Below are 26441 nucleotides of genomic sequence, written 5' to 3'. Positions count from 1 at the left end.
GTCCAAAGCAGCAGTAGTAGTGTGCACTTTATCTCCATTGCCAAATCCTCTGGAGGGGACCAAAAAGCAGTTAGCCCTTCTGTTGTTATCAGGCCTCGAATTAACCGACGGCCACCTACGGCCATGGCCGTCAGTGCCCCTCTCGTTGGCCGCAATGCCTTATTTTCCTTGATCAAAGTTACAGCAAAAAAAAAATGTGCCCTTTTTCTTGTGGCTGTGGTGCCCTTTTAACGTTAGAATGAAAGTTATTATTTATGACGTATGATATGCCCTTTCTCAAAGTCTACACTTTAATAAGCTTGAACAACTTTTTTGATCTCAAATATCATATCTTCAGTTCACTCGCGTCCCAATATATCTGATTCAAACTCAAAGTATCTTTCCGAGATACGAGACGACGTGTAGAAGTCTACGTACATGTACGCCCGACGGGCTTTTACCGTCCCGACTGCCTCCGCAGCGCAGCTGCCATAGAGTTACTAGCTAGGCAGCGGCGGGCCGGAGCAAGTGGTCGCAAGCCATGTTAAAAAACGCCAGGCCTGTCGGACGGCTGCGAGCATTGCCATCTCTCTCGCTCTGAAAAAAATATATACCTGACACCATATGAAAAAATGGAATATCATCTATAGAATATTCCTGCCTCCCATTCTACTTCCTTCCATTTTGTCAACGGGAATTATTGTCTTTGGACTTTTCACTCATTTGTATGTTTTATATGACAATAAACCTGATCAATTTCAATTTCAATTTCAATTTCAATTTCCACAGAAAAAACCAGCTGGAAGTTTGGTCTGAATTTGATGCACGCTGATCCAGAGCCTAATGATATGTTGAAGGAGACGACCAGAAGACTCAATCTGAAAGACAGTGTTAGGACATGGGCAAGAGAGACCTTTTACTCCACGATACTGAGGCATGGAATTTATTGCATAACCACCCCACAGGCTGAAGGGCAGACGATTGGCTGGGGGTGAGCGAGCGTTTGAGCATGGACGACATTAATGACCAAAGCAAATGACATTCTGAACATGATGGCTGACAGCAGGTTCCCATTCTTGGCAGTTGCCGAATCTGTAACAAGGACATTAGCCAGTTTCCACATTGTTCGGATTCCTGATAGAAGTGGACCTATCTGAAATCAAACAGACTTGGCCGTGGAGGTTTGAGAAGCAGGGCAGTGTTCTCCAATGTCCTGGATGACAGTCATGTATTATTTGGCCAAGGAATGCTTGCTGCAATGCCCCAATACTTTGGGCAAATAATCAGGGAAAAAAAAATAATAAAGCACAAGAAAATCTCGGATTTTGGAGGGTTCCACATCAAGATTTTTTATTCTATTCTCTTTTGTGTGTGTGTGTGTCAGGTGGGGATCATTGACCATGAGTACTACCCCTTCCTCCCCCCCCCCCCCCCCACTAAAAATGTTCAGCAGCTCCTGTACTGAATACTATGTTGCTCACAACTGAACAACTGATCCTTCTGTATTTCACTGTGCTTACACTTCTGTAATTCAAGCACAACTACATGTGGGAAATAAATTCAAGCAGCATTACACGATGTATAGTTCTCTTTTCAATGTCTCGCTTAATAACCTTGAACCATCATAAAACACTGCAACATGAATACTATTCATTCAATACAACTTTCGCTGACCTGTTTGAAATAGAGCAGTCCTTTAAAATAAGCTTAAAGGGAAGATAAACCCCAAGAGCAATGTGGATTGAGTGAAAGCAGCAACATTAGTAGAACACATCAGTGAAAGTTTGAGGAAAATCGGACAATCGATGCAAAAGTTATGAATTTTTAAAGTTTTGGTGTTGGAACCGCTGGATGAGGAGACTACGAGAGGATATGACGTATGAGTGGACAACAATACAAAGAAAATATAAAGGAAATTCAACAAAAATTCACTTTTCTAGAATCATGAAAGAGCAATGGACCAACCTCTTTCAGAAAGCAGGGGGAATAATTGCTACCCTTAACATATGTCAATATCAAGTTGATGGAATTTGTAATTTTCATGAAAAATGGATTTTTGTAGAATTTTCTTTATATTTTCTTGGTATTGTTGTCCACTCATACGTCATAACCTCTAGTAGTCTCCTCATCCAGCGGTTCCAACACCAAAACTTTAAAAATTCATAACTTTTGCATCGATTGTCCGATTTTCTTCAAACTTTCACTGATGTGTTCTACTAATGTTGCTGCTTTCACTCAATCCACATTGCTCTTGGGGTTTATCTTCCCTTTAATTACAAAAAACAAAAAACAAAACAAAAAAAGCTTTTAGTTCCTATCAACTTGCTTTTGAATTGAACTTTTCATCTCATGTATGTCATGCTGCCCAACTGTCAGAAATGATATGAATAAATATGATGCAATAGGAATTGATCCACATCAATTCTCCTTGGGCACGTACAAGTAGGTTGTGTAACACTTCCAGATAGGCAGCAAAAAGTTTATTCACACTGAAGTGACAAATCAAATCAAGATTTCTCTAGCAGTAAGAACAATGCATGAGCAATAACGGGAACCTAAGACAAATGTCAATATGTGCTCGGCAGAGATAACTTTGAATTGTTGAGAGGATCACACCGTTCTGCACAGTCATCTCTGCTCGACCCTTCTAGAGACTGTCTTGTGCTTTCAAGACTGCGAAGACCGTTACAGACTACTGTCACACAGAATTGGGCCGGGTTGCAAGGGGTATTGAAATGGTAAAGTCATAGTTCACGTGATGTGTGCCCTAATTTTTTCTCTTTTTTTTCTGATAACCATTCTTTGATGGCTTTATTTCACTCCAAGTTCTGCAAAATATTTGGATTTCAAAATACTTAAAAGAATATTCAAGACGCAAACATTTTTTTTTTTTTTGACAGACAAGAATAAAAGTTATGATCTCCAAATTTAGTAATATCAATTTCATCGCATACTTATCTAAATTAGTCATTTTGTGTTGTGATGACCTAGGGTCTTTTCAAAAAACAGTACATGTAAATATAGGCTTTCATTGGTATTAAACACAAGTGCAAATGTCAATCTACTCATTATTACCATGCAATGAGCATTGTTTACCAGCTGAAAGATATACAATGTGATTTGTGATGAGAATCATAAACATTTCCATGATATCAAGTACGAGGACACATATCCCACATATATTTTTTGTCACTTTAGAGCAAAGTTTTCACATGGCAGTGTAGGATAAAAATGAAATTGGGGCTCATCTGTATATTTTCCATTTTTGTCATTACACTACTTTTGTGACCCTAAAATTATCCCAGCACAAACAAAACCTCTGATAATATGCACCAAAGAAACTTATTTCTTCATTTTTTCTTTCTGTCTTCCCTGCTCCAATCTTGCTTTTTTCTTGACACAAATGATCCTGCTACTATATGGTCAGATAGGTTTATATTGTGATTGACTCGGAATTAGTGAACAAACAAAATTAAGGTGTCAGGTCGCGGCCGACTTTTAGCTTGATGCGTGCGAGCAAATAGGGGTAAATCGGCATTATTGGGCCTCAGAAACTGGGTTGCTTGGCATGACCTTTTGAATTCCTCTTCATAATCTTTCATGACTGTTAAAGGGGATGGCTAGTAACTGATCAGTGGGAATCAGTGAGAATGCTGGGGGATGATTGTTCCAATCCTTGTGGAATTCATTTAAGAGTACATTAAATATTTATTGTTACAAAGTGTGAAAATTATTTGCGTCAGAATGGTCTCATATTCAAGTAATGTGCAGTTTAATGTTTCCAGGTTAGCATGCCTGTACAGTGACGGGGCAACCGGGAAACATTAAACTGCACATTACTTGAATATGAGACCATTCTGAAGCAAATAATTTTCACACAACAATATGCATATAATGTTCTCTGAAATGAATCCCACAAGGATTGGAACAAACATCCCCCAGAATTCCCACTGATTCCCACTGATCAGTTACTAGCCATCCCCTTTTATCATAAAGAATAAATCAGAGTGAATTACCACACACATGCTGTCTGTGCATGACAAAGAAATTATTCGGTTAATGAAAACAAAAATAAAACAATAAGTAAAATAGCAACCCTTTACTCTTCCCACCATATTTTCCTCTGAGGGCTATTTCTGTGTCTTTAATTGAAAACTGTCATAACAACATGTGACTTCCTGCTATATTCCTTTCTTCCTGTATTTTTTCATATGCCTGAATGTTAGCACAAGGGTAATTGGGCTGGTTAGTAGGGTGAATCACTGCTCACTTCTACAAATATAAATATTTTTTCAGTTGTTCTGTTGTTGTTGGTTTTTTTTCAGTTGTTCTATTGTTGTTGGTTTCCTTTTTTTGGGGGGGGGGGTCAGGATGATCACAAGACAAAGATAGAAGTCAAGGCAACAAACTGCACTTGTTCTTTGTTCAAACTGTGAAGTCAAAATCATGCACATGGAAGGCCCTGTGAAAGTGATATGACAGGAACCCTTAGCACGATGGCAGCTGCAAATCCTGCTTTTTGGGAGTGAGAGTGCAGGCACTTTCGCATGATGACATCACCAGGAGGATGAAATATTGTATGTCAAACACATAAATACACATCCATAGGAAGGATGTCTGTCCTAGTCTTGAAATGAAATAGGAAAAACAGAGAAAAAAAAAAATTGAGGCTAAATGACAAAGAGATATGAATGATGAGCCAAGGGGTAAAGTTTGGTGCTAGTACTGGTGCTATTTCAACACTAGCACTGGCGATAAAACCGAACTTGAAAAATCAGTCGGTGTTGGAAGGTTGACCTCAAAATTATGACGTATTCCAGGTAGATGGTGTTGAGTCTGGTGTTGAATGTCTCTGCTGAACAGAGCTCCGCCGTTGTGTTTGCGATTTACATGCTTTTTCCCCCATTGGCTGACAGTAGCCCCTCGGGATAATGATCTGTATAATTTCAAGTTCGGTGCTGGTGTTAATGTTGCTTTTCGAGATCCACATTCACGTCCATAAGTACAGTTGTAGATGCACGTTGTACATTATACATAAGCAAAGTCTTTGCTAATGCAATGATCGCCAATTTAACATACATGAACACTCTAGACACAGCAACATAAATCTGATCCTGGGAGCAAAATTATGATCATTTTATCTTGTATCTTTTAATCCGTCTTTCTCATTATCTATCTAAACTAGGCAGTCATGATTACATATTTTCATATTTGACTTTAACTTTGTGACATCCTTTTTTTTTTTTTTTGTCACATGCAATTCATGTGGACTTTGCAGAAGGTTTGATGCAAACACCAGTGTTAGGATTTTGATCAGTATCACTTGCATTCATCTGACCGTTGGTGTTGGAGCTCAATTTAAGGCAGTTGTTTGGGAGGTAGCACTAGCACTAGAGCTTTCCTCAGTATTCACATCCACAAATTACCCCCCCCCCCAAAAAAAAAAAAAGACAAAAAGAGGACTACAACTCAAGATAGTGTATACAATGTGGTTTTCATTTAGAAAAGTACGATTAAAGGAGCAGCAAGCAAACCGGTGCCAAGTAGCCAAAATTCACACTGACTAATATGAAGTAAAGGGGGGGAAGGCTACATTAAAGCTTCTTTCACTTTGCTGGTGTAACAGAGCTAATTCCATGGGGTTGGAACACACACCAACAACCACAATAAATTCCTCCACAACAAGAGATGGCGCTGTTGCACTGTTGGTGCTGCCTCACTGCTATCCACAACGCAACTGAGATTGCGAGGATGCAATACAGATTGTATTTGCCAACGAAACAGCTAAGCAAACATCATAAAAGCCTAAATACTGGCCACAGAACTAGTGACAGCAACAGGCATACTTGAAATTTTTAATGGCCCACAGCAAATTTGAACAGCAATAGCATTCTTTATTGTTAGTCAGCAATATTCGCTGAGGCAAATTAAAGGTAAGAATATTCACCCATTCTTCCATAGATAAGCTAAAAATTATGACAGTACACCATTTTTATTTGTTTTTACAGAGACTTTTCTACTCACACGATATGTATAGCAAGGAGAAATCAAAGGTTTCACACGTTCTCTGATATAAGGAAACATAAATGTACACAAGCGTTCGAGCCTTGAAAAAAAAAAATGCCATCAAATGGGCTGTACATGAAGGCTACAGTAGGTTGTCGAGCAGATCAAGAAAATAAAGTCACTGACCATTCAATATCTGAGAAAACAACAGTCTGCATGCACTCACACTCAAAGTACAATATCTTAAGCATTCATTCACAATAATTTCAATTCTTGTTTTGCTGATGTGTATAGATGTGAGTCAGAAATACAAAATATACACTATTAAGAAAACACACCGTGTTATAACTATCTGAATCCATTCAGGAGTAGGGGTTGAACTCGTACAAAAACATACACACACAAACTCACCACCACATACACAAATAGATAACATGAGATGTATTGTTACTCAAATTTTATATGAAAGTCCGAAAAAAAAACCACAGCCAACCTCAGATTTTTCCCTCACCTCAAAATAGTGTTCCCGAAGTGCTCTCTCTGCTCTTTGGTCGCCCGCGGCAACTCGAAGCTGGTGTTCAGCATGAGTTCGGTGACCCAACCGGAGAACTTGGTGAAGGAGTGCTTGTTGAGTGAAAAGAGGACGTCGGCCACATTGTCAACCATGTTCCTTGGCGCCCCGCCCGAAATAGCCTGTGATGCGTGAATGACGAGGATGGAAGGTGTGACTGTGCAAAATTATCATAATCAATACACTTTGTTCCCATTGTAATGATCATGGTTTTGACAAAATTTTGCTATGACAGAGTAAAAATTCAGGCACCAAAAGTATTATCTAATTTACTTTGTATACTTTATTTGTTCGGCTATTACAAAATGTTGATATAATGAAAGAAAACTGTGGGTCTAAAGGGTTTGAGACGAAACGAGAGATGCCTGTTCACACGTTTCTGATGCCCAGACACGATAGAAATGGGGTGTACTACTGTATGTGCCATATATTTCCCAGGATTTTATTTTCGCAAAGTTCAGGAGAATGGTGCTTTTCACAAATTTAACAATGCGCAAAAGTACGAACTGAATTCCTGACTTTGTGCAAAATGTACATGTCGACGTATCTGTCCACTGTTGTACTCTACAATCACAAATTGATAGGCAATCATGAAATTGTTGGGTAATCTCTCATCATTTAACCCGTTGAGGACAAGTCCCGAGTAAACTCGGGCAGGGGTCTATGGGAAATGCCTGTTGTAGTAAAATCAGCCCGCCCTCAACGGGTTACAAATTAGACTCGCTAAATGTAAGGTGTACACATGACTGCAACCTTCTAACAACTTCCCAATGTGCATAATATGACAAAACAATGAATTTTTGACTGAAAAGATGTAGTTTCAAATTTTACTTGATGGGATCTGGTGACAGTGAATTCCACTCTTGTAGAAGTCAGGCTGGCCTGTTCATTTGACCACTTTCATTGACAGACATCATCCATTCAGTAAGACATTCATTGCTCCTTCACGATAACATGCAAAATTGGGAAAAGTGCAATTTGTCATCTTGTTGTCATCTACGTTCATGTGCTCAGTCATCAGTGTATTACATTTGTCAACATAATTAGTTATCAATGGAAAGAGGAAGAGTTCCCCTTTCCTCACAACCAACCTTGCACTCTCCATTGCTGACATTTATGAAATAGTAGCCCTACAAAGTTGGATTACCTTCTATTTGATACGTTATGTATCACACTTCCCTGTAAAATTGTTCAGTTGAGATTGGAATATCAAAATCTAGATATGAGAAAGATATCTGCCAAATTCAAAGACATCTTTTCAGAAACCAGAATGAGGATAAAGAAGTCACGGCACCTTAATCCACCCTACCAGGTGCATCTAGATCTGTTTGTTTCCCTGATCATTTTTTCCAGTAAAGCCCAGGGCACATACCCAATCCTCACGGTGACCCACAAGTGTCGTGGTGCATGAACGTGATTCGTTTACATTTCGCATGTGAGACCGCAACCTTGGCGCAGGAATCTGGGCCAGCCATATCTTGGAACAACATGAGCAAACTTTGAACAAGGAGGGTAGGGAAGGTTTTGTTGTTTTTGTTGGTGTTGTGTGTGTGTTTTTTTTTTTTAATATATCACTCCTGCGAATAACCTTCTCATGTCATTCTCGTCGGGGAGTGACACGAACACAGTTCCTGCTCATTGCAGGCTACATATTTGTAGATGGCTTTACAGTGTAGTTTTTTAAAAATCCATGAATAGAATCATATTTCACTAACTTTAGAATTAGTGAATCACTTCATACATATGTGGCATACTTGCCATCGTTGGAGGGCCAAAGGAAGTTGTGAAAAATCTTTAAATTATTCAATGGTGATTAACATTCTTAGGGATGTCATCTCTTTACTAACTAGCCCAGTGTGTTTCTGTCTACATCATCATGGGTGATTCTGTGTCACTCTCACGTTTTGGTCAAATGATACATGAATAAATGCCTCCTGAAAGATCAGCAAAGCTTTTTTTTTTTACAAAATGGTTTCAGCTTTTAGAAAAGAAAAACTCAAAAAAGTGTCACTTATATTTCTGAACCTGAAGGAGGGGCAACCAGTATTACTGGTTCTGGACACATCTGCCGAGTGCAAATGACTAGTATATGGGATTGTGCACCTGTTCGCCAGCACAAGCACATTTTGCTAGAAATAGTTTCTTGCACGTGAAGAACAATCACATTCTTTGCAGCCACATCATTCAGGTTTTAAACTGATTTTATTTTTTCTTCTTTTGTCCTAATTTTAGTTCCATTTGTTCCTTTGATCACAAATTGAGGGTTTACTTTACACAATGGTAACAAGCATCTGTCTAGATACACATCAACTGGGATGTGATAGGGACTCTAAAAACTGGTCCCCTGCCTTGTCTTTTGTTGACCCTTGGAACATGAGGCAAAGTCGAATGTAAACCTGGATATAACAATGATGTTCTCTTTATCTCGGGGAGAGAAATTCTGTTGAGACTTGTCAGCAGGTCCTCTTTGTGGACATTTCTTGCCATATAAGGGGGCAGAAGGAAGCAAGTGACAAAGTGCCAATTCTTATAAATAGAACAATGAATCTTTCACGTACATTGACATTAGTGCAGTGTTATGAAGGTCTTGACTTTGCTATCTCTGGATGTTAAAGCTGTGTGCTTCTTCTCAAAACCTTGGAATCCAGCGAGAACATGCCATGTCCAGGTTTGGATGGTTTGTCACTTGCTTCCTTTTGCCACAGTAAGGCTGTATCTAGCTTTGCAAGATTTTGAGTTTTCTCCTGTGGGGGGTATGAATTTGTCAATCGACACCACAAAATATTCCTGTCAGCTTACAAAATTCAATTTTGTTTCCCATCCTACCATATCTCCCTAAACCTCATCGCCCGCTGTTCTCTATCACATGTGACGGTTTCATGTGACCAAAATGCTAGCACAGCGTATCTTGTTCTCTGGCATTGCGCCATAGTATCTGTGCCACAAAGGGGGGGGGGGGAGGGAAATAAAATTATCACACAGTCCTCTCAGCGGCACGCACTGAAGGAGAGATAAACTGCGTGGTCAAACTTCAAGAGCGTGTGCTGAAATATCAGATAAAGTGACACATACAGAAATTATTCATCCTTGATCTGTCAAACAATTCAATCCACAATTGATTACCCTTATCTTGTTACCTAAGGACTCACTTGTATGCAGAACATAAAAAAAAAAAATGATAACACGGAACACATCTGAGGCTACCGCTATATGAAATCTCTGATAACCTGCAGAGTACATGATGGGAGGGCTATTAAAGACGAAGCTCTTTTCTTTTTCTTCAATCAATCTTGATTTGAAATAACTTTAGCAATAAATGTGCATGAAAATGATAATACTCTTTGTATGCTTCACAAAACTAATATAAAGCATATTATTGCTTTCTCCTATTGTATTCAACTGGGGGATATTTAGCATGATTTGAACAATATTATTGCTCAAACAAAACCCCAACACTAGTGAAAACTGGAATACTAACATGCAATTTTACGACTAATACAAATAAAAATATATCAAGTCTGAGAAAAAATGTCTATCTAAAGTGATGGATATGATTCTTAATTAATCTAAGAATGCTCTCGGGGCTAAATAAGCTGCTATGCATGACTTTTCCGCAAATACTAGGTTAGAGACGACAGTGCAAGTTTCAGTTACATTATCCAATCGTATAACAAAGGCTCCTCAATGACAAGGTTCAGACATTGTCTTTGGTGGTGAGTATACATCATTTTCTCAAGGTCGTGTACTTTTCTAGTTCACATACTATTTCCTTCACTTTAAATTGTGATAATTTTGATAGCGTAATATCTACACATATCTTTTTGTTGTTATATAATTTTGGGTAGACGACAGGACAGACCAACATGCTGTCTCTTACAGAATCTTTGCAAACATCAACCAAGCCACCTAGCCCACAAATATCCCCAAATTCTGTGACAATGCAAACATAGCTATGGTGGAAACCAAAACAGGAAATACTAACATTTGCACTAAAAATTCTATAATTTCAATTTCTCCTCTCTCGGAAAGGTGGTGAAAATATCAACTGTACTGAAAACTCCCTGCTGATATCAGCACACCTTTAGGGTGGTTAGTCTCAAACAGGTTTTAATATGGTACAATGGTTCTTTTTTCAATAGTAGCGGTGTGCGCGAGACTATAACCAATAACTGGAAAACCCGTTTTCATCATGCAGACACTAAATACGCTGTACTTGAACACCCACATTAAAGGACAAGTTCACCTTCCTAAACATAAGGATTGAGAGAATGCAGCAATATTAGTAGAACACATCAGTGAAAGTTTGAGGAAAATTGGACAAGCGATGAAAAAGTTATGAATTTTTAAAATTTTTGTGTTGGAACTGCTGGATGAGGAGACGAGTAAGGCTCGTGATGTCATATGAGTACAACAGTATAAAGAAAATGTAAAGAAAATTCAACATATTTTCACTTTTTTCGCATAATAAAAGAGCACTTGACTTGCCTCTTTCTAAAGGCAAAGGGAATAATATTACCAATAACATATGTCAGTAACGAGTTAAGGGAATGTGTAATTTTTTCAAAAGATAAAATTTTGTGAAATTCTCTTTATATTTTCCTTATATTGTTGTACGCATGTGACATCACACACTGCAGTAGTCTTCTCATCCAGTGGTGACGGCAAAAAAACTTCACAAATTCATAACTTTTGAACAGATTGTCCCATTTTCCTCAAACTTTCACTGATGTGTTCTACTAATGTTGCTACATTCTCTCAATCCTTATGTTAATGAAGGTGAACTTGTCCTTTAAAATTCAGTATCTCTATCGGTCCATCTTTTTATTTATTTATTTATTTGTCTGTACGTCTGTCTGTTTGCATGTACAAAAATATAAATGAATAAAGCAAAATTAATATGTGTATGTTTCTGTTAATATTCACATGTGTGTATGGCAAGAGACAATGAGAGACAGCGGTACATTGATACGTCCACACATGTCATAAACATACTCAAAGGAATGAATCAGTCGTAGTTACCCAACTCTGATTCATTCGTAAAGGTGACAGATGCATGTCAGCGAGATAGCTGGGGAGGCAGTAAAATATTATTGTGTATGGGCCCTTTTCCCTCTGATATGCTGGGGTACATCTGCCAATACTTTGCCAACATTCATGGACTGGGCGTGGTCAAGGGATAGGAGATGGTGTACATACCTTCAGCATCAACTCTACAAGGGTCTTCCCGTGCTGTGTTAAGACCTCCCCTGCCCCAGGCAGCGTCTCATTCTGGGAAACAAAGTTACTCTGGAGGAGAAAAAAAAAAAAGAAAAAAAAAAGAAAGTGGAAAGGAATACAAATCGTAAGACCAGCATAAATATATAAACATATTAAAACTGTGACTCATGGAAAAAAGGAGAAATTGGGACTTATTTCATGTATAGTTGGACTGATGTTGTGATAAGAATATTCACAATTGTAACATACACACATAATATATATTTCTCTTGCAATATGTAACAATATCTAATGTTTGCACTTATATGTTACCATTAATATCACTGTACTTCATTTCACTGTCTCTGACATATGAAATTAAAGAAATACTGATATAGATCAACATAAATTCATACTTGACTACTTGCTTAACTATGTTTCTTGCTTCAAATCTATAGAATTGATGATATATTTAGGAGGGGAATAACAGCATTTTGTGTCTTGTCAGAAAAAAAAAAAAAAAAAACTGTCAAGGAAGACCTAAAAGAGGAATCTAGCTCCACTCTGACACAAGGAAGCATGAACCAAAGAAAAACACCCAAACAAAATAATGAGAGATTCTCCTCTTCTCTTTTTCTTCTCTCCTTGCAATTTCTTCTGTTTTGAAGTTATCTCACTTTTTTCTTTTTTTTTCAAGACAGATAGATTTTCCTCTACTGTAGTTTTTTTTCCATGTAGCATCCCATCAATCATTTTTCCAAGAGAATTTGATGGAGAAGTTTCAGGTTTTTGTCTCTTTCAAAACTTTTACCTTCTTGTGAGATATAGACCCAAATGGCCCACTCTGCCTAGTACATCATACACAGACTGAAAATTACAGTGAGTATAAAGGGTATAAGACATACAAAGAACAGACAGCAGGCTTTCAGTGTTTGATGCTCGGGCAGCGTCACGGCAACCAGACCGCACTGGAAGATGGCCCCGAGGTTCAGCTCATCCAAGGTGAAAATTTTTGTGTGCTTCTTTAACAACTGGTGAAACATAAAGTGGAAACAGAGAGAATAAAAGGGGAATTAAAAGAAGCTGCCAATAAGTCAAAGTATTCAAGTCATTGTTGTAAGCTTCATGATACTTTTACAGAACATTCACATGAAACAGGACCAAAAACAAAACAAAAACAAAAACATACTGCTAATGCTGAACACTAGCTTTGTACTTCATCATTTTCAAATTTCTCTGCTAGCCCCTCCAAACCCAATGATGCAAAGAAAAAAAGTAAAAAACGACAAATTGTTACAAACACTATTTTGACAGTTATGCAGCATACAATGGAGCATAAAGTGATTTTATGAATGTTGCATTCAACAGCATTATCTGTGAGCTAAAGTGGTGCATAAATCCAACTTTTTTTTTCCAACAGCTTTTCTTTCAACAGCTACTTGAAATGAATCTTATCATTCAGGGCAACGTTCCTGACATGGGCAATTTTTGAATAAAATCTGAAGAAAATAAAGCAACAGGGAACACACTATTGTGAAAAGTTATTAAAGTGAAACATATTTGAGTGATAATTCAACATATAATGGACTCTGCAGTGAAAGAGCTGATATCACTTTTGTTGTCATTGTCACTTTGTTTTGCATTAATGTCATACAATCCAGTGACAATTTCCCTGAGCTTGACTTTGGTCTTGCAACTCACCCAACCCCTTTAAGATCCTGACAAAATGAAACTCTGAATTATTCATGTAAACACTCCAAAGGGCACTCGTTGAGGTACTGAGTAGCACAGGATGGCTCTCAAACAAAACAAAGCAACTACAAGCCATGTCGTCAAGCACGTGTCACCAACGCACGTGGGGTTGAGCTAAACTCGAGACAAAAAAAGGGACTCTTGCCTATCACTACCATCGCACTCGAACCCCAATAATTGTGGGTCATCTTTTTCGCCGTTCTGATATCCAAGCAAACGCGCAAAGCTCAAGGAGAAGATCTGTGGTTTGAAATTTGCCACTCCAAGCTGGAATGAGAAAACAGGTAACCGAAAACAAAGACTTGTTCAAATAGATAAAAGAGGACTCAATGAATCTCTCTTGTGTCAAACTGGAAAATTACCCTACAAAATTATGAAATCAAATTTTTTGGTTTTGCTTTGTTTTCATGGAAGGAAATATGTCTCAAGAAATATAAATGGGGTATACATACAATGTACATTTACATACATATACATTACATATATACATGTACAAATGCACATACGCTTACACACATATGAAGTGAGATGATTAACCCGTTCCATAATGAATTCCCCATAGACTTAATACACAGGCCACCAGTTTCTCGTATGGAATGGGTTAAGTGAAATTTCCTTTTGACAACTGCACTTTATGTTGAGTCAGCAGTTGAGATATCGCACAACTTTCTTTGTTTCTTTCCACCAGTGAATCTTAAGGTCACCTCTGTCAAAACTGGATCCTCGCCAATTTGAAGAGATCAAAAGCAATCATATTCCCATCTAGTTAGATTGGCAAAAGGTCAGTTATTGTCACTGTAAGAATTATCAGTGTGAAGTGTGTTATTGTATCTACAGCGGTGGATTTGATGTAGAGCTTTTGATGATAACATCGGAACTTGAAGTCAATATCATTTAGCACTTAATCAATTATCAATGACACTAGTGTACTTCTGGAATCAGATAAAGTTTTTCCTCATTTGTCAAGAGTCATGGAAAGTTACATGTGCACAAGAGTAAAATATAAAAATATTTACAAAAGCAGACAGATCTCATATCACTTCAGCTTCACAAAAATACTGTTACCTTATACCTCTTCATCCATAAATCTTTTATATCTCTTTGTTGTAATCATGAGCTAGCCATCTTTTTCCCACTCTGTCTATTTACATATTAATCTAAAATTTAATGCCCTATGAATTATTGTACATGTGGATTATTTTGCAGAATGGAAATTGCCTGAAATTTCATGCTCTAATGAAGCAGCATGAAAGTGCAAATGTGCAAGTATTGTGGGGAAACATCAAAGTAGGTACAGAATTACTCTCATTTGAATAACTATAAGCATGTGGAGTCCACTCTGAGTTGGCCCTATGTATCAAAAAAGTTAAATGATCACACACAGTTACACTTTTACAATACAATTTTCATGTATGTTCTGCACATGTACATGTCGTAAAGTGTTTGCATTCCTCAATCAATCTATCTATACACTATCTCTATTTATTTTACTCTCTCACTCTCACTTCCTCTCCCTGTCTTTATCTACTATCTGTCTATCTATTCATATATCTTTATATATTCATCTCCCTATCTATTGGTCTATCTCTCTTGTCTGTAAGTTATCATTCATATCTCTCTTTCTCTCTCTGTCTCTCTCTGTCTCTCTATCTATCCATCTACCTAGTTATCAATCTATCTATCTACCCAGTTGTAATATCAATCTATTTATATTTCTGAATGTATGCACGCTTATCAACTTATGTTGTATCTATCTATCTATCTACATTTCTATCTATCTACCCAGTTATCAATCTATTTATATTTTCTGAATGTACCCTTGAACCAAAGATGGTGCTCACCTGTGCACAAGTTGTCATATATTCTTCTAGTACATCCGTGTGTTCTCTGGCATCTGGTGTGGTAACAGACGGTAGAAATAACAGAGAGACAGAAATAACAGCGAGACAGAAATAACAGCGAGACAGAACAGAGATGGATAGAGAAAGAGAGGAAATGAAAGAGAGAAGAGAGAGAAAGTATGATTGATGAAAAGAGTGATTTATACTGGAAAGTACTGTGCATTGTATCAACATGCAAATTAGTGAAATACTCTTTTCTTTGACTCTTCAATTTTAAGTTTGCACCTTCTCTTACATATTTTGAAGTTGCGGTACTATTGGAGTTCATCTGGCAGTATCCCCCCCCGTCCAAAAAAAAAAAAAAAAAAAAAAAAAAGAGCAAAGAAAATGAGATTCCATCAGGATGATTAGTATTCTTACATGTTTTGCCATTAAATGAATAATACTAGAATAAATGCATTATAATATCTTATTTTCATTCTTACTTGGTTTTTCATGACCTTCTATTGGTGCTATTCATTCAAGGCGAGCATTTTTATCACTCTCTCTTTCAACATGCTAAGCTGGCTACCATAACAAGGGACATTAGAACAGTTCCCAGTTTGATGAATAATACATTTTCATCTCTAAATGCCCTGTTGACCTAGGGGAACTGGACTCGTTGATGAACTTACTGTTTGGGAGCACGGACAAAGTTTTAGAAGACAGCTGCAAAAATAGCGATGCAATTGGGGTGTTGAGTGACACCACACTTCCAAAGAGAATGATTATCTAGAGAAGATAAACAAAACACACAGAAAAAAAATAATGAATACAAAGGGTTGCAGAACAATACCTTAATGTATAAACCTAAATTGTTGTGGCCAGCTAAAAAAACAAACAACCCCAAACAAAATCTTGACTTTCAACATGTGACTTTGACTCAGCAGTGACCTTTTGCGAGTTAGCTATGTTATGGTGAAGGTCACATAGAAACAAACTTGCTGTTTCCCTTCAGCACTGAGTTGTAAAGGAACCAAATAGAGATAACTCTTTATTTGTGTATTCCAAAAAGGATATGTATCATCCCTGCCCTTAGGGAATAATCTTTTTGTTGTTGTTGTTGTTGTGAATGTCATCATATCTTTTAGATGATGATATGACATATACCTCAGAGTGACAAGCTTGTGTTGGCTGGTGTTACGGTGAAGGTCGCATAGATACAATCTAGCTGTTTCCCTTCAGCACTGAGTTGTAAAAAAAAAACCCCAAAAATACACACACAACAAAGATAACATTTATTTGTACATTTGAAAAAAGCATCTATCCTCTCCTCCCATTAAAACGTCACCATTTGTTTATTAATTATTGTCATTTTTTTAATGTAATCTTATCTTCAAGGGAATGATTTTGGATACTTCACTTCAGTGCACGTGACTACACTCAAACAATCCCTCCCACTTGGTCTAAATCCAAAGAACATTTTGGAAACACAAAAGGATTGATTATCTCTGTAGTACTTGCTGAGCAGCCTTCAGTTCTCGCACACTTGACTCATTTCACAACAAGATATCGGCTCCTTGATCATCATACAGATTCAGGCTGATAACATCTGTTTGAAATACACCTGTACTTGCATTGTCAGATAAATCTTGAGCTCCTGAAAGACCTAAAATCTTTTGAAGTGTTTTGTATCCATCCAGTTTACAAAGCTAGCTTGAACAAAAGATAAAAACAAATCACATGTACCAGGAAGTGGAAGAAGAAAACAACAACAATGAAAACTTAGCCTTTGAGCCATGTAGTGGTTTTCATAATTAGATACAAAGTTCATCTTCTTAAATCAAACACAGGCAAATTGATTACAGTGAATGTGTAATTCAGTATTAGCAAAACCAACACAGAAGTGAGAAAGAAGGAGAAAGCCAACCCCCAACACTCCCCCTCACCCCCCCCCCTTTTTGTTTTTCTCCAATTCTGTTGACAGAAACAATTTGCAATCACAATATTAACATAAGAGAAATTCACCAGACAGTATTATTGTCCTCATATGCAAGTCGTCCCAAATTTAATCAAAACCAATCCACAGATTGCAACTGGTAGCAGAACTGCTGTTGCCAAGTACAGATATGATTTTATCCTAATATAGCAGAATACATGAAACTGTCTCTTGCATCTGAGATTATGATGTCCTAAATGCTCACAAGCACAGATGATTACATTTGTCAAAGAGATTATTGTAAAGTGTAAAGTAATCGCTACGAACATGACTGTGAATAAAATCTTGAAGATATCTTTAACAAGCACATTATACTTTCAGCAAAGGAGGGTGAGGTGTTATTTTCTATTTAAGAACACCATAATTGTTAAGTCCTTGAAGAAATAAGGGTGACAGCTTCAAATGTTCTGTGCCTCTACACACCTGCTGGGCAAGGTCTAGCATGGTTGGCTGGGGTACAGTGTTGTACATCTGACAGAGGAGTTCACATAGCTGGGGCACCAGGGGCTGGAGGTCGTCCAGCAGAGTCCTGATGGCTCGTTTCAGCATTTCACACACCGACTGCAGATTGAACGCAATGGGATGGAGAAAATATGAACTTGATTATTAACTCACACACAAACACACACAAACAGAAGCAAATATACAGTTCATAAAGTTAAGTACTTCTGATCTTACACCCATATCCCCATTCCTCTGTCCATCTTCCTTCTCCTCAGTATAATCTTTTTCTTCTTCCCCTTCCGATTCCTCATTCTACCTCCCCCTCCCCCACTCTTCCACTCTAACCCTCTCCTCCTATTCCCCTTCATCTTGCTGCTGCATCTCAATCATCATCATCATCATCATCACCAGCATCATCAGCATCATCATCATCATCATCATCATCAACATCATCATCATCATCATCATCATCATCATCATCATCATCATCATCATCATCATCATCATCATCATCATCATCATCATCATCATCTTCAAAGTCACAACCTTTTTAACTTCATCATCACTTCAACATTGTCATCATCCTCATCACTATCACCATCCTCCCCACTGCCATGTTTGTCACCATCACCATCCTCCTCCTCCTCCTCATCATTGTCATATTAGTCATCATCATCATCATCATCCTCATCATCATCATTGTCATATTAGTCATCATCATCATCCTCATCCTCATCATCTTCATCATCTTCATCCACTATCACCACCACCTCCTCCACATCCTCCTCAACCTCACCTCCACAATGGCTGCATCAGAAATCCACATGCTGAGGAGTTTCTCCACGATGGGGAGAATCTTCTGCAGGATGAGGAGGACAGGCTGGGTCTCCTGGGCCCCCGACGGCGACTTGGGCTCGATCTCCACCTGACCTATGATGGACTTATCTTCCCGCTTGATGTCCAGCGAGGCACACAGGTTGGCCATCATGGCCAGCTTGACCAGGATGGTGGTCTTGCCTGATGGAGATGGCTTTTTCATACATAAAGAGTTTGGTCAATTCATGTTAAAAAATCCTGTTTCCGAAGAACACTTCGCTTTGTTCAGAGAGATTTGTTGTGTGAAAAAAACATAATATACTGTATACGCCGAATATTTTGCAATGTTTTTATTTTCACAAATTTCGAGCATCAGGTGCTATTTGCAAAATTAAAGACACTCAAAAATATTGACTCTGATCCCGATATAAATGTGACGTATGCGTAAACGTTTCTCCGTTCAGTACAGGACTCCACAATCGCGAATTTGACCACTCGTGAAATTGTCGGGAAGTCCCGATTAGCGAAAATTTAAACTCACTGAATATATGGCGTATACAGTATGCATGATGGCTGGCTCATGCTTGTAAAGAGAGAGGACTTTTGTTTTTTCAGTCAGTCATTTGCTGCTCTGCCTAAGTGTGATCCTGGCAATAGATGGGCAACACCCAATAGCTCATACAAACATGGCTGGCATTGCAATAGCTACAATAATTATTAATGTGACATAGAGTACTTGTGACTCTATTCAAAAGAAGACACTAAGGTGCTGAAAGTTAGATAAATGTCTCAACATTTAGCATTCAGCTTGCACGCTGGAATGAAGTTGATATTATCTAAAACACATATTCATGCTTGGTGCATATATTCTGATGATGTCTATGAAAGCAAGAATTGTATAAAATGTATGTATGCTCCCACTTCTGTGATTTTTATTCATTTTTTAGGACATATAATTGGGATGTTTACACACCTGTTGGTTAGCCACCTCTTCCAAGGCCTGGACGTGGGGTGTGAGGATGACCTCCAGGTAATTCATGATGTCTGGCAGAGGGAGGGACGAGAGCACCAGACCAATGACCGACATCAGACGGGTGGCCTCCCTTGACTGGACATAGTGAAGAGAACAAAGACAAAGTGGCTATATATAAAACAGTTCTATACTGTAGCATAGGGCTGAGAAGAGCTTGATCTCTCTTGACTTGTCAGCCAAAAAATGGGGCAAGCTAATCACTTTCACTTGTCAATCAATTTCAGGAAAAGCTCTTGCAATTTTTTTTTTATACCCCATCAAACAGCATCTGTCCAAAATCTTAATCAAATATTCAATTGTGATATTTTTTACTTGCAAGTCATTTGCATATTATGTAATAGATAAACAAAGACAAACAGAAAGGTGAAATGAAGAGATGATTTGCTGACATGGATAGCAAACATGAATTCATAGAAGAGATATATACTAATAGATGGATGGATGCACAAACACATATGTAGGTGAATGCATGACAGACAGACAGACAGACAGACAGACAGACAGACAGACAGACAGATGCACAGACACACAGAGAAAGAGAAACAGGATAATAAGAGCTAACCTTGAGTACACTAGACATGAGAGCCTGCTGGCTGGCTGTAAGGATGGATTCTGCATGGGGTCTCATGCCAGGGATACAGTCTGAGGCGATGTCCTTCAGCGACATCGTGGCCGGCGCCGCAAGCTCGGCATCGTTTAAACCTACGAGTGATGAGCAGGAATGATTATCACGCACTTCACTGTGTGATTAGGTGTAATACCGTAATACAGTCTGACCTCTGTTATCCGGCCATGTTGGGACTGGTGTTAAGGATTAGCAATTTGGATTAGCAATTTGGCCAAAACCAATGTCTATGTCAGGGCTCCACACTAACATTTATTTTTGGTGGCCCAAAGGCAAACATCCGACCTTTTTTGGTGGCCTGATCAGGCCACCAAATTCTTCATTTCTGAAATTTTGGTGGCCCAACTTGTGTTTTTGGTGGTCCCGGGCCACCGGGCCACTGTTAGTGTCGAGCCCTGTCTATGTACATAAAAAGTACAGGAAGGTAGTGTACATCACAGTACAGTTGAACCTCTCTTATCCGGCCTCCCTTTATCCGGATCTCTCTATTATACGGACGCAATCTCACCGTGATTTTTTTTTAAAAATAATTACGGGAGGAAAGGGGGATTCCCAACTCCTTGAGAACTCCTACACAAACACACATGAATTACATATTACAGAACTTCCAACATTAACATACACCTCTATTTTGGGGTCTGTTACTGAGTGTAACAATGAAAAGGTTGCAGCATACACATTACTACATGTGGTACTACAATGGGCTACATCAGTACATGTGTATGTATATGTACATGTATAAAGCATTGAGTCTCCCGTATCCGGCCAAATCCCTTATCCGGATGAGCCCCGGTCCCGACTTGTCCGGATACGAGAGGTTCAACTGTAGTTCAGATGTTTTGTATTCTGGGTACTCATCCATGATCTGTCCACAGCAGGTCCATATATACAGATAGAAGCAACATACTCTTTGCAATTGGCATCTCTTAAAGGGATCCAGTGAGAGGAAAGCACTCTCTTTCCATACCTTGATTCATCTGTCTTTTGGTTACCGCACTGCTCAAAGAAAGATTTCATCTCTCTGAGACCCCTTTTACAGTGCGGGGCCGGGCTTGTTCGCGGCTCGGCTGCGGCTGAGCCCGGCCTCAATTGCGCGGCCGAGCCTCGCAATTTTGTCCGTTTACACTGCTGGGCTCGGCTGCGCTTTTAATTCAAACCTTTCAATATTTTGTCGTAGTGGCACTCTGCTTGTAAACAAACGCAATTTGGTATAGCCTGGTTTTCAGACCCTTTGCCAACTGGATTCCGTGGCGACAAAGTTGCCATTCGGGCAAAGGCCTTTGCCGAAGGAAAAATCCTTTGCAGGACAAAACCACCTTAAACTATACTAGTTTTCCACGTTGAGGGGGTTAATATCGTGAATAGCGAAATAGTACGGGCAGAGGGTCTGGAAGCCAGACTAAAATTGGCCGCGCATTTGGCCCAGTTTGCGTTTACACCAAGAAGAGGCTGGGCTCGGCCGCGGCACCCGAGACCACCTCCAGAGCGAGGCCAAATGCGAGGCCAATTTTGGCCTCGCATTTGGCCTTTTGCGCATTTACACTGAAGCGGGGCTGGGCCTCGCACTGTAAACGGGGTCTAATCTACTTTTAGTGCAATAATTTGCCAAAATAAATTTCCTAGAAAAAGAACACACTACATTCACACACATAGTCAAGATAATTTGTTTTGATGTATCCATAATTTGCAAATTTGTAAGATTGCATGCACAGTATATGATGATGATAAAGTTTGTCTCAAAAGTTAACCCACCTGATAATAACACAGGAATCACAGAGCCTAGGGCTTCTGGCATGTCTGCCAACCACTCTGAGTAGGCACCTGGTGGATGGAATTCATGAAAGAAATTAAATATGAGAATGGAATACTTGGCATAGAAACATAAATGAGTTTACTCTAGACATAAATCTGCAACAATTTCCAGTCAACTCCTGGGTGCAGTCATGATACATCAAATTCCAAGCCTCTACCATCAGGCATGGTTCTTTTCTAGTACATGGGCAAATTTTTAAGAGTAATAAGATCATCTGAAAAAAAAAAGGGTTTAGAGGCAGCAGGCGAAGGTAATACTTGAATATTTAGAGTGTATCAATGTTATAATACCAATGCTCTATAAAAAAAAAAAAAAATATTGTAGGATGTACAGTATACCATTGGTACTTATTTCACAATAGCAGCTGTGCATATCTCATAATAGAGACAATATTTGAATAGTGGTGAAAATTTTATAGCTTGTGCATGAAGATCACATTGTTTTCATAGAAATGATACATTGCATTGGAGAGGGATATTGCTGTACTACTTTTTATTCACAGTTTTTATTTTCTTAGAATATCGTTTCTACCCAATCATGAAAGCAAATCACTGTGAAGGCGGAAGAGCAAAATCAGAATCATGAGCAGAGAAATTCTGGTTTTCTATTCCAGCATAGATAAAGCATATAATACACAAATCAAACCATAATATTGATGATGATAGTCATGGCTTGGGTAGAAACTATGGCATCATCACGATTTGTGAACACTGTCCTAATTTGGTTTTGCAGTGATGCTGAGTCAGTGGCAAAGAGTTTGGCAATGCACTCACCCAGCATGTAGAGGGCGGTAGACGCTAGTTTGACGTGTGACATGTTGATGGAGCCGATGAGTTGCAGGAGGTTGGCGGCACACTGGTCATCGCCATAGTCTCCACCCTCTGCTATCGAGCGGAATGCAAACAGGCAGGCCTCTACATGCTGTCGTCATGGAGACAAGAATGCAAAGTAGGAAATGCGGATTTGTTTTTTTACTGTGTCATCAGAACTGAATTTCTACACTGCAAGTGAGGCTTTTTGTCTACAAAAAAAAAAGAAGAAGAAAATATCTACTTCAGCCTATCCACTCAACTACATCAACCTTTATCCATAGTCAAAAGACTGATGTATGACAGTTCAGAAAAAAATGTATGAATGAATGAATGAATTAATTAATCAAAGTAAGAATGTATTAAATGAATAAACAAATAACTGAATGAATGAAAGAATGAATAATCCAAATACATTGATTGGAAAACACAAGTATACAAATATCATAACACAATAATGTAAATTGAAACTTTTTTGTATTCACAAAAAGGAGAAATGGACCTGGGGAACACTGTATCAGTGTAGTGTGCAATTTTAAAACATCCCATCAGTGGGAAAAAAAGGAACAACGGACATTCCAGTCATGTTGTTGAAAATGTATCTGATGTGCATGGATTGTGTGAAAATGAATTGATGTAAGATTTACCTGCCATGATGATTCTTGTTCCTGTATCCTTGTGAGAGACGAGAACAGGTGATTCAGGAGCGGGTCCTTCAGCAAGGTGTAGCAGTACATCTACCAGAAAAATACAAAATGCTATGAATAAATCCACCACAAGGATTTCAACAGAATACATGTAGCCACAGCAGACCGGTGATAAATCTGCAATACCTAGTACTGAAATGATGTAAATACCCAGTTTATTCAAATATCCTGTCGTATCAATTTTAGGCTTCACAGTCACACGCAAATGTGCATAATGGCCATCACTAAAAGGTCGAAGAATACTTGTAAAACATATTTTCTACAATGCAGGAATACATCTACTCACGGTTTCACATACAATAATCCATTTTCAAAGATTCACTGTACATACACACTGAGCTATTTCAGTAAAACTTCCGATGACAAGAAACAATTTTGAAGGACCTTGCCCAGTTGGGCATTCCTGTACGAATTTATGTGCTTAACCCGTTGAAGACTAGTCTCGAATATACTCGGGCACATGTCTATCGGAAATGCATGTTGCAGAAAAATCAGCCCATCCTCAACTGGTTAAATCAGCCCAATAATGAAACGTTCACTCACTAATGTGTCACCGATGTCTTGTCTGTAGCATCTGAATTGCTCTTTTTCATCTGCAAGAGAAATGGTTGAAATTGAAGGGTGATTTCAGGGTTCAGGGTTTAGAAAAAGCATTTCTCAACCAACAAAATGAATATCAGTTAAACAGAAACATTGAGCTTCATCCACATTTCATCACAACCGTTTGGGGAAAAGAAAGAGTAACAATAAGCACCAATATCAAACTCTCCTTTTACCACTCTATCCTACTCCTACAACTACTGACTCCAAATTACATACTGTAAAATCAGAAATGTTCCTGTGTATTTTATTTTCACAAAAACTGCGAGAGCCAAGATTTGAAAAAGTAAAATGCAAGCGAAGTTCTTGTCTACGCTATATGCATGGAATGCCAGTGGAAATTCGCAAATATTTCATGCGGTGAAAAAGGCCATCGGCTCCAATTCGCAAAAAAAAAAAAAGAAAAAAATTCATGCTGCGAACATTTCTTGCTTTACAGTGTATTGTCTGGGGAAAAGCTGTTTTCACAGGATGTGTGCATGGCAACGTCACACAATAGGCAAAGCTTGCATGAACTTAGATCATCAAAATGTACATCACACAACTAATTCCAGATATACTAATTTGATTTGTCAGGTGGAAGTTATTAATTTCTTGTGTTCTACATATGAAATGTTTATGCCCACTGCCACTATGTGGCTTAGGTGGGCGGAGTGAGGTTAGGGTGGGGTAACATAGGTGGAGTTAGGTGGGGAGGAGTTAGGTCAGTGAGACAGGTGGTGGAGTTTGGTGGGGTTGAGTAAGTGGAATGGGGTTAGGTGGGGTTGAGTTAGTTTGGGTGGAGTTAAGTAGGAGGACTTAGGTGGGTGGAGTTAGGAGGGGTGGAGTTGGGTAGGATGGAGTTTGGTGGTGGAGTCAGGTAGGGTGAAATTACGTGGCATGGGTTCCATAAATTGAAGTTAGATGGGGTGCAGTTAGCTAGGTGGGGCAGAGTTAGGTAGGAAGGAATTATAGTAGATGGGTGTAATGAAGTGAGGGGGAGTTAAATAGTGGCACAGACAGGGTTCCCAGCATTTCTAGAAAACAAAATTCCATGATTTTTCCCTGATTTCTCCCTGATAAAGTATCAAACCTCCATGATAACTATTTCAACTCATTTCCAGTTTCACATCCCATTTTCATCCAGTTTCATCCAATGAATGTTGTTTTGATATGCAACAAAATACAACAGAGTCCTACCGACTACTTTCAATTTTTGGGCCAATCAATTTCCATGACTTTTCCCTGACTTGAAAGAAGTAAAATATTTTCCCTCATTTCCCTGATTTCCCTGATGGGCTGGGAACCCTGACAGAGTTAGGAGGGATGGAGTCAGGTGAGGTGGAGCTAGGTGGCATGGAGTTACAAGTGGGATGGGATTAGGTAGGTGAAGGTTAGAGGGGAAGAGTGGTGTGGGGTGGGCAAGCACACCTTCTGTCCAACTGTTGTATTCCTCGTCATCTGGATATTGCACTTTTCTGATCATGATTTCCACTAGCTGAAGGAAGATGGGAGCATAGGTCTGGATGTAGGACTCCAGCTTGTCTGCCTCGGCCGACACAATGTCATCCTATCAAGCATCCAGGGAGAAATTAAAAAACAAAACAAAACAAGAGTGACTGCATACTCCATCTCAGCCATTATCACTGGTGTTGCAGAAGGGTTCATGCTTTCAATATCATTAAAAGAAAGAAAGGACAATTAAGTGGTTGGACTCAAGTGTACCTGCTTCTGCTGAACCAACATCATCTTATAAATGAAAATGAAATGCATTATGAGGAAACTGGCAAAGATCCAATGCCCAGAGAAGCTCAATTACAGGTTTATAGACAAGTCAATCCTCATAGGAATCTACAGGGTATTTTGATTGATGACAGCATGGAAGGAAATTGATTGAATTCTTCAAGCACAGGATATAAAATTCATAACAAAGTACAATCACCAAATTCTAGTCAATATTTCCCCATTCAATGACATTGCTTTCAGTACATAAGTGATAAAGTCAACACAGATCAAATCTTATCATCCAAGTGTGGATAAAAAAGGAATGACATGGAGCTGGCAACAGGTGGCGCCATTTACCAAATGAATACTGCCCAACCTTTTCTCTACTCATTACACACACTGTGATCTTTTGCAGAATAGCAAAATAAACACTGGTCTATCCATTCCATGGCTACCAACTTCAACAAGATCACAGGCATCATCTCCTTAACACTTAGTGTGCCTTGTTTGCCAATTGGCACAAATATCTTAAAACTATATGTGGATGAATAGAGACTAGCAAATCCC

The 26441-nt window shown here is 38.7% G+C and overlaps 1 protein-coding gene across 1 annotated transcript in view; it reads right to left on the bottom strand.

The window, feature by feature from the left end:
• LOC140236908 (importin-13-like) overlaps positions 1–26441 on the bottom strand; it is a 101841-nt gene that overhangs the window by 37455 nt on the left and 37945 nt on the right. The window contains exons 12-25 of the mRNA XM_072316844.1: positions 25581–25719; positions 24114–24163; positions 23511–23600; positions 22828–22975; positions 21994–22062; positions 20179–20318; positions 19557–19691; positions 18564–18797; positions 17747–17884; positions 16020–16116; positions 15346–15398; positions 12658–12783; positions 11753–11842; positions 6497–6678 (exon numbers count right to left, since the gene is read on the bottom strand). Of these exons, the coding sequence (XP_072172945.1) occupies positions 6497–6678; positions 11753–11842; positions 12658–12783; positions 15346–15398; positions 16020–16116; positions 17747–17884; positions 18564–18797; positions 19557–19691; positions 20179–20318; positions 21994–22062; positions 22828–22975; positions 23511–23600; positions 24114–24163; positions 25581–25719 (1691 nt within the window). The remainder of the gene's footprint in view (positions 1–6496; positions 6679–11752; positions 11843–12657; positions 12784–15345; positions 15399–16019; positions 16117–17746; positions 17885–18563; positions 18798–19556; positions 19692–20178; positions 20319–21993; positions 22063–22827; positions 22976–23510; positions 23601–24113; positions 24164–25580; positions 25720–26441) is intronic.

The sequence above is a fragment of the Diadema setosum genome, chromosome 13 (assembly GCF_964275005.1).
Source record: "Diadema setosum chromosome 13, eeDiaSeto1, whole genome shotgun sequence".
NCBI lineage: Eukaryota > Metazoa > Echinodermata > Echinoidea > Diadematoida > Diadematidae > Diadema > Diadema setosum.
The sequence above is the reverse complement of the archived record's forward strand: the minus strand, read 5'-3'. Positions and strand labels throughout refer to the sequence as shown.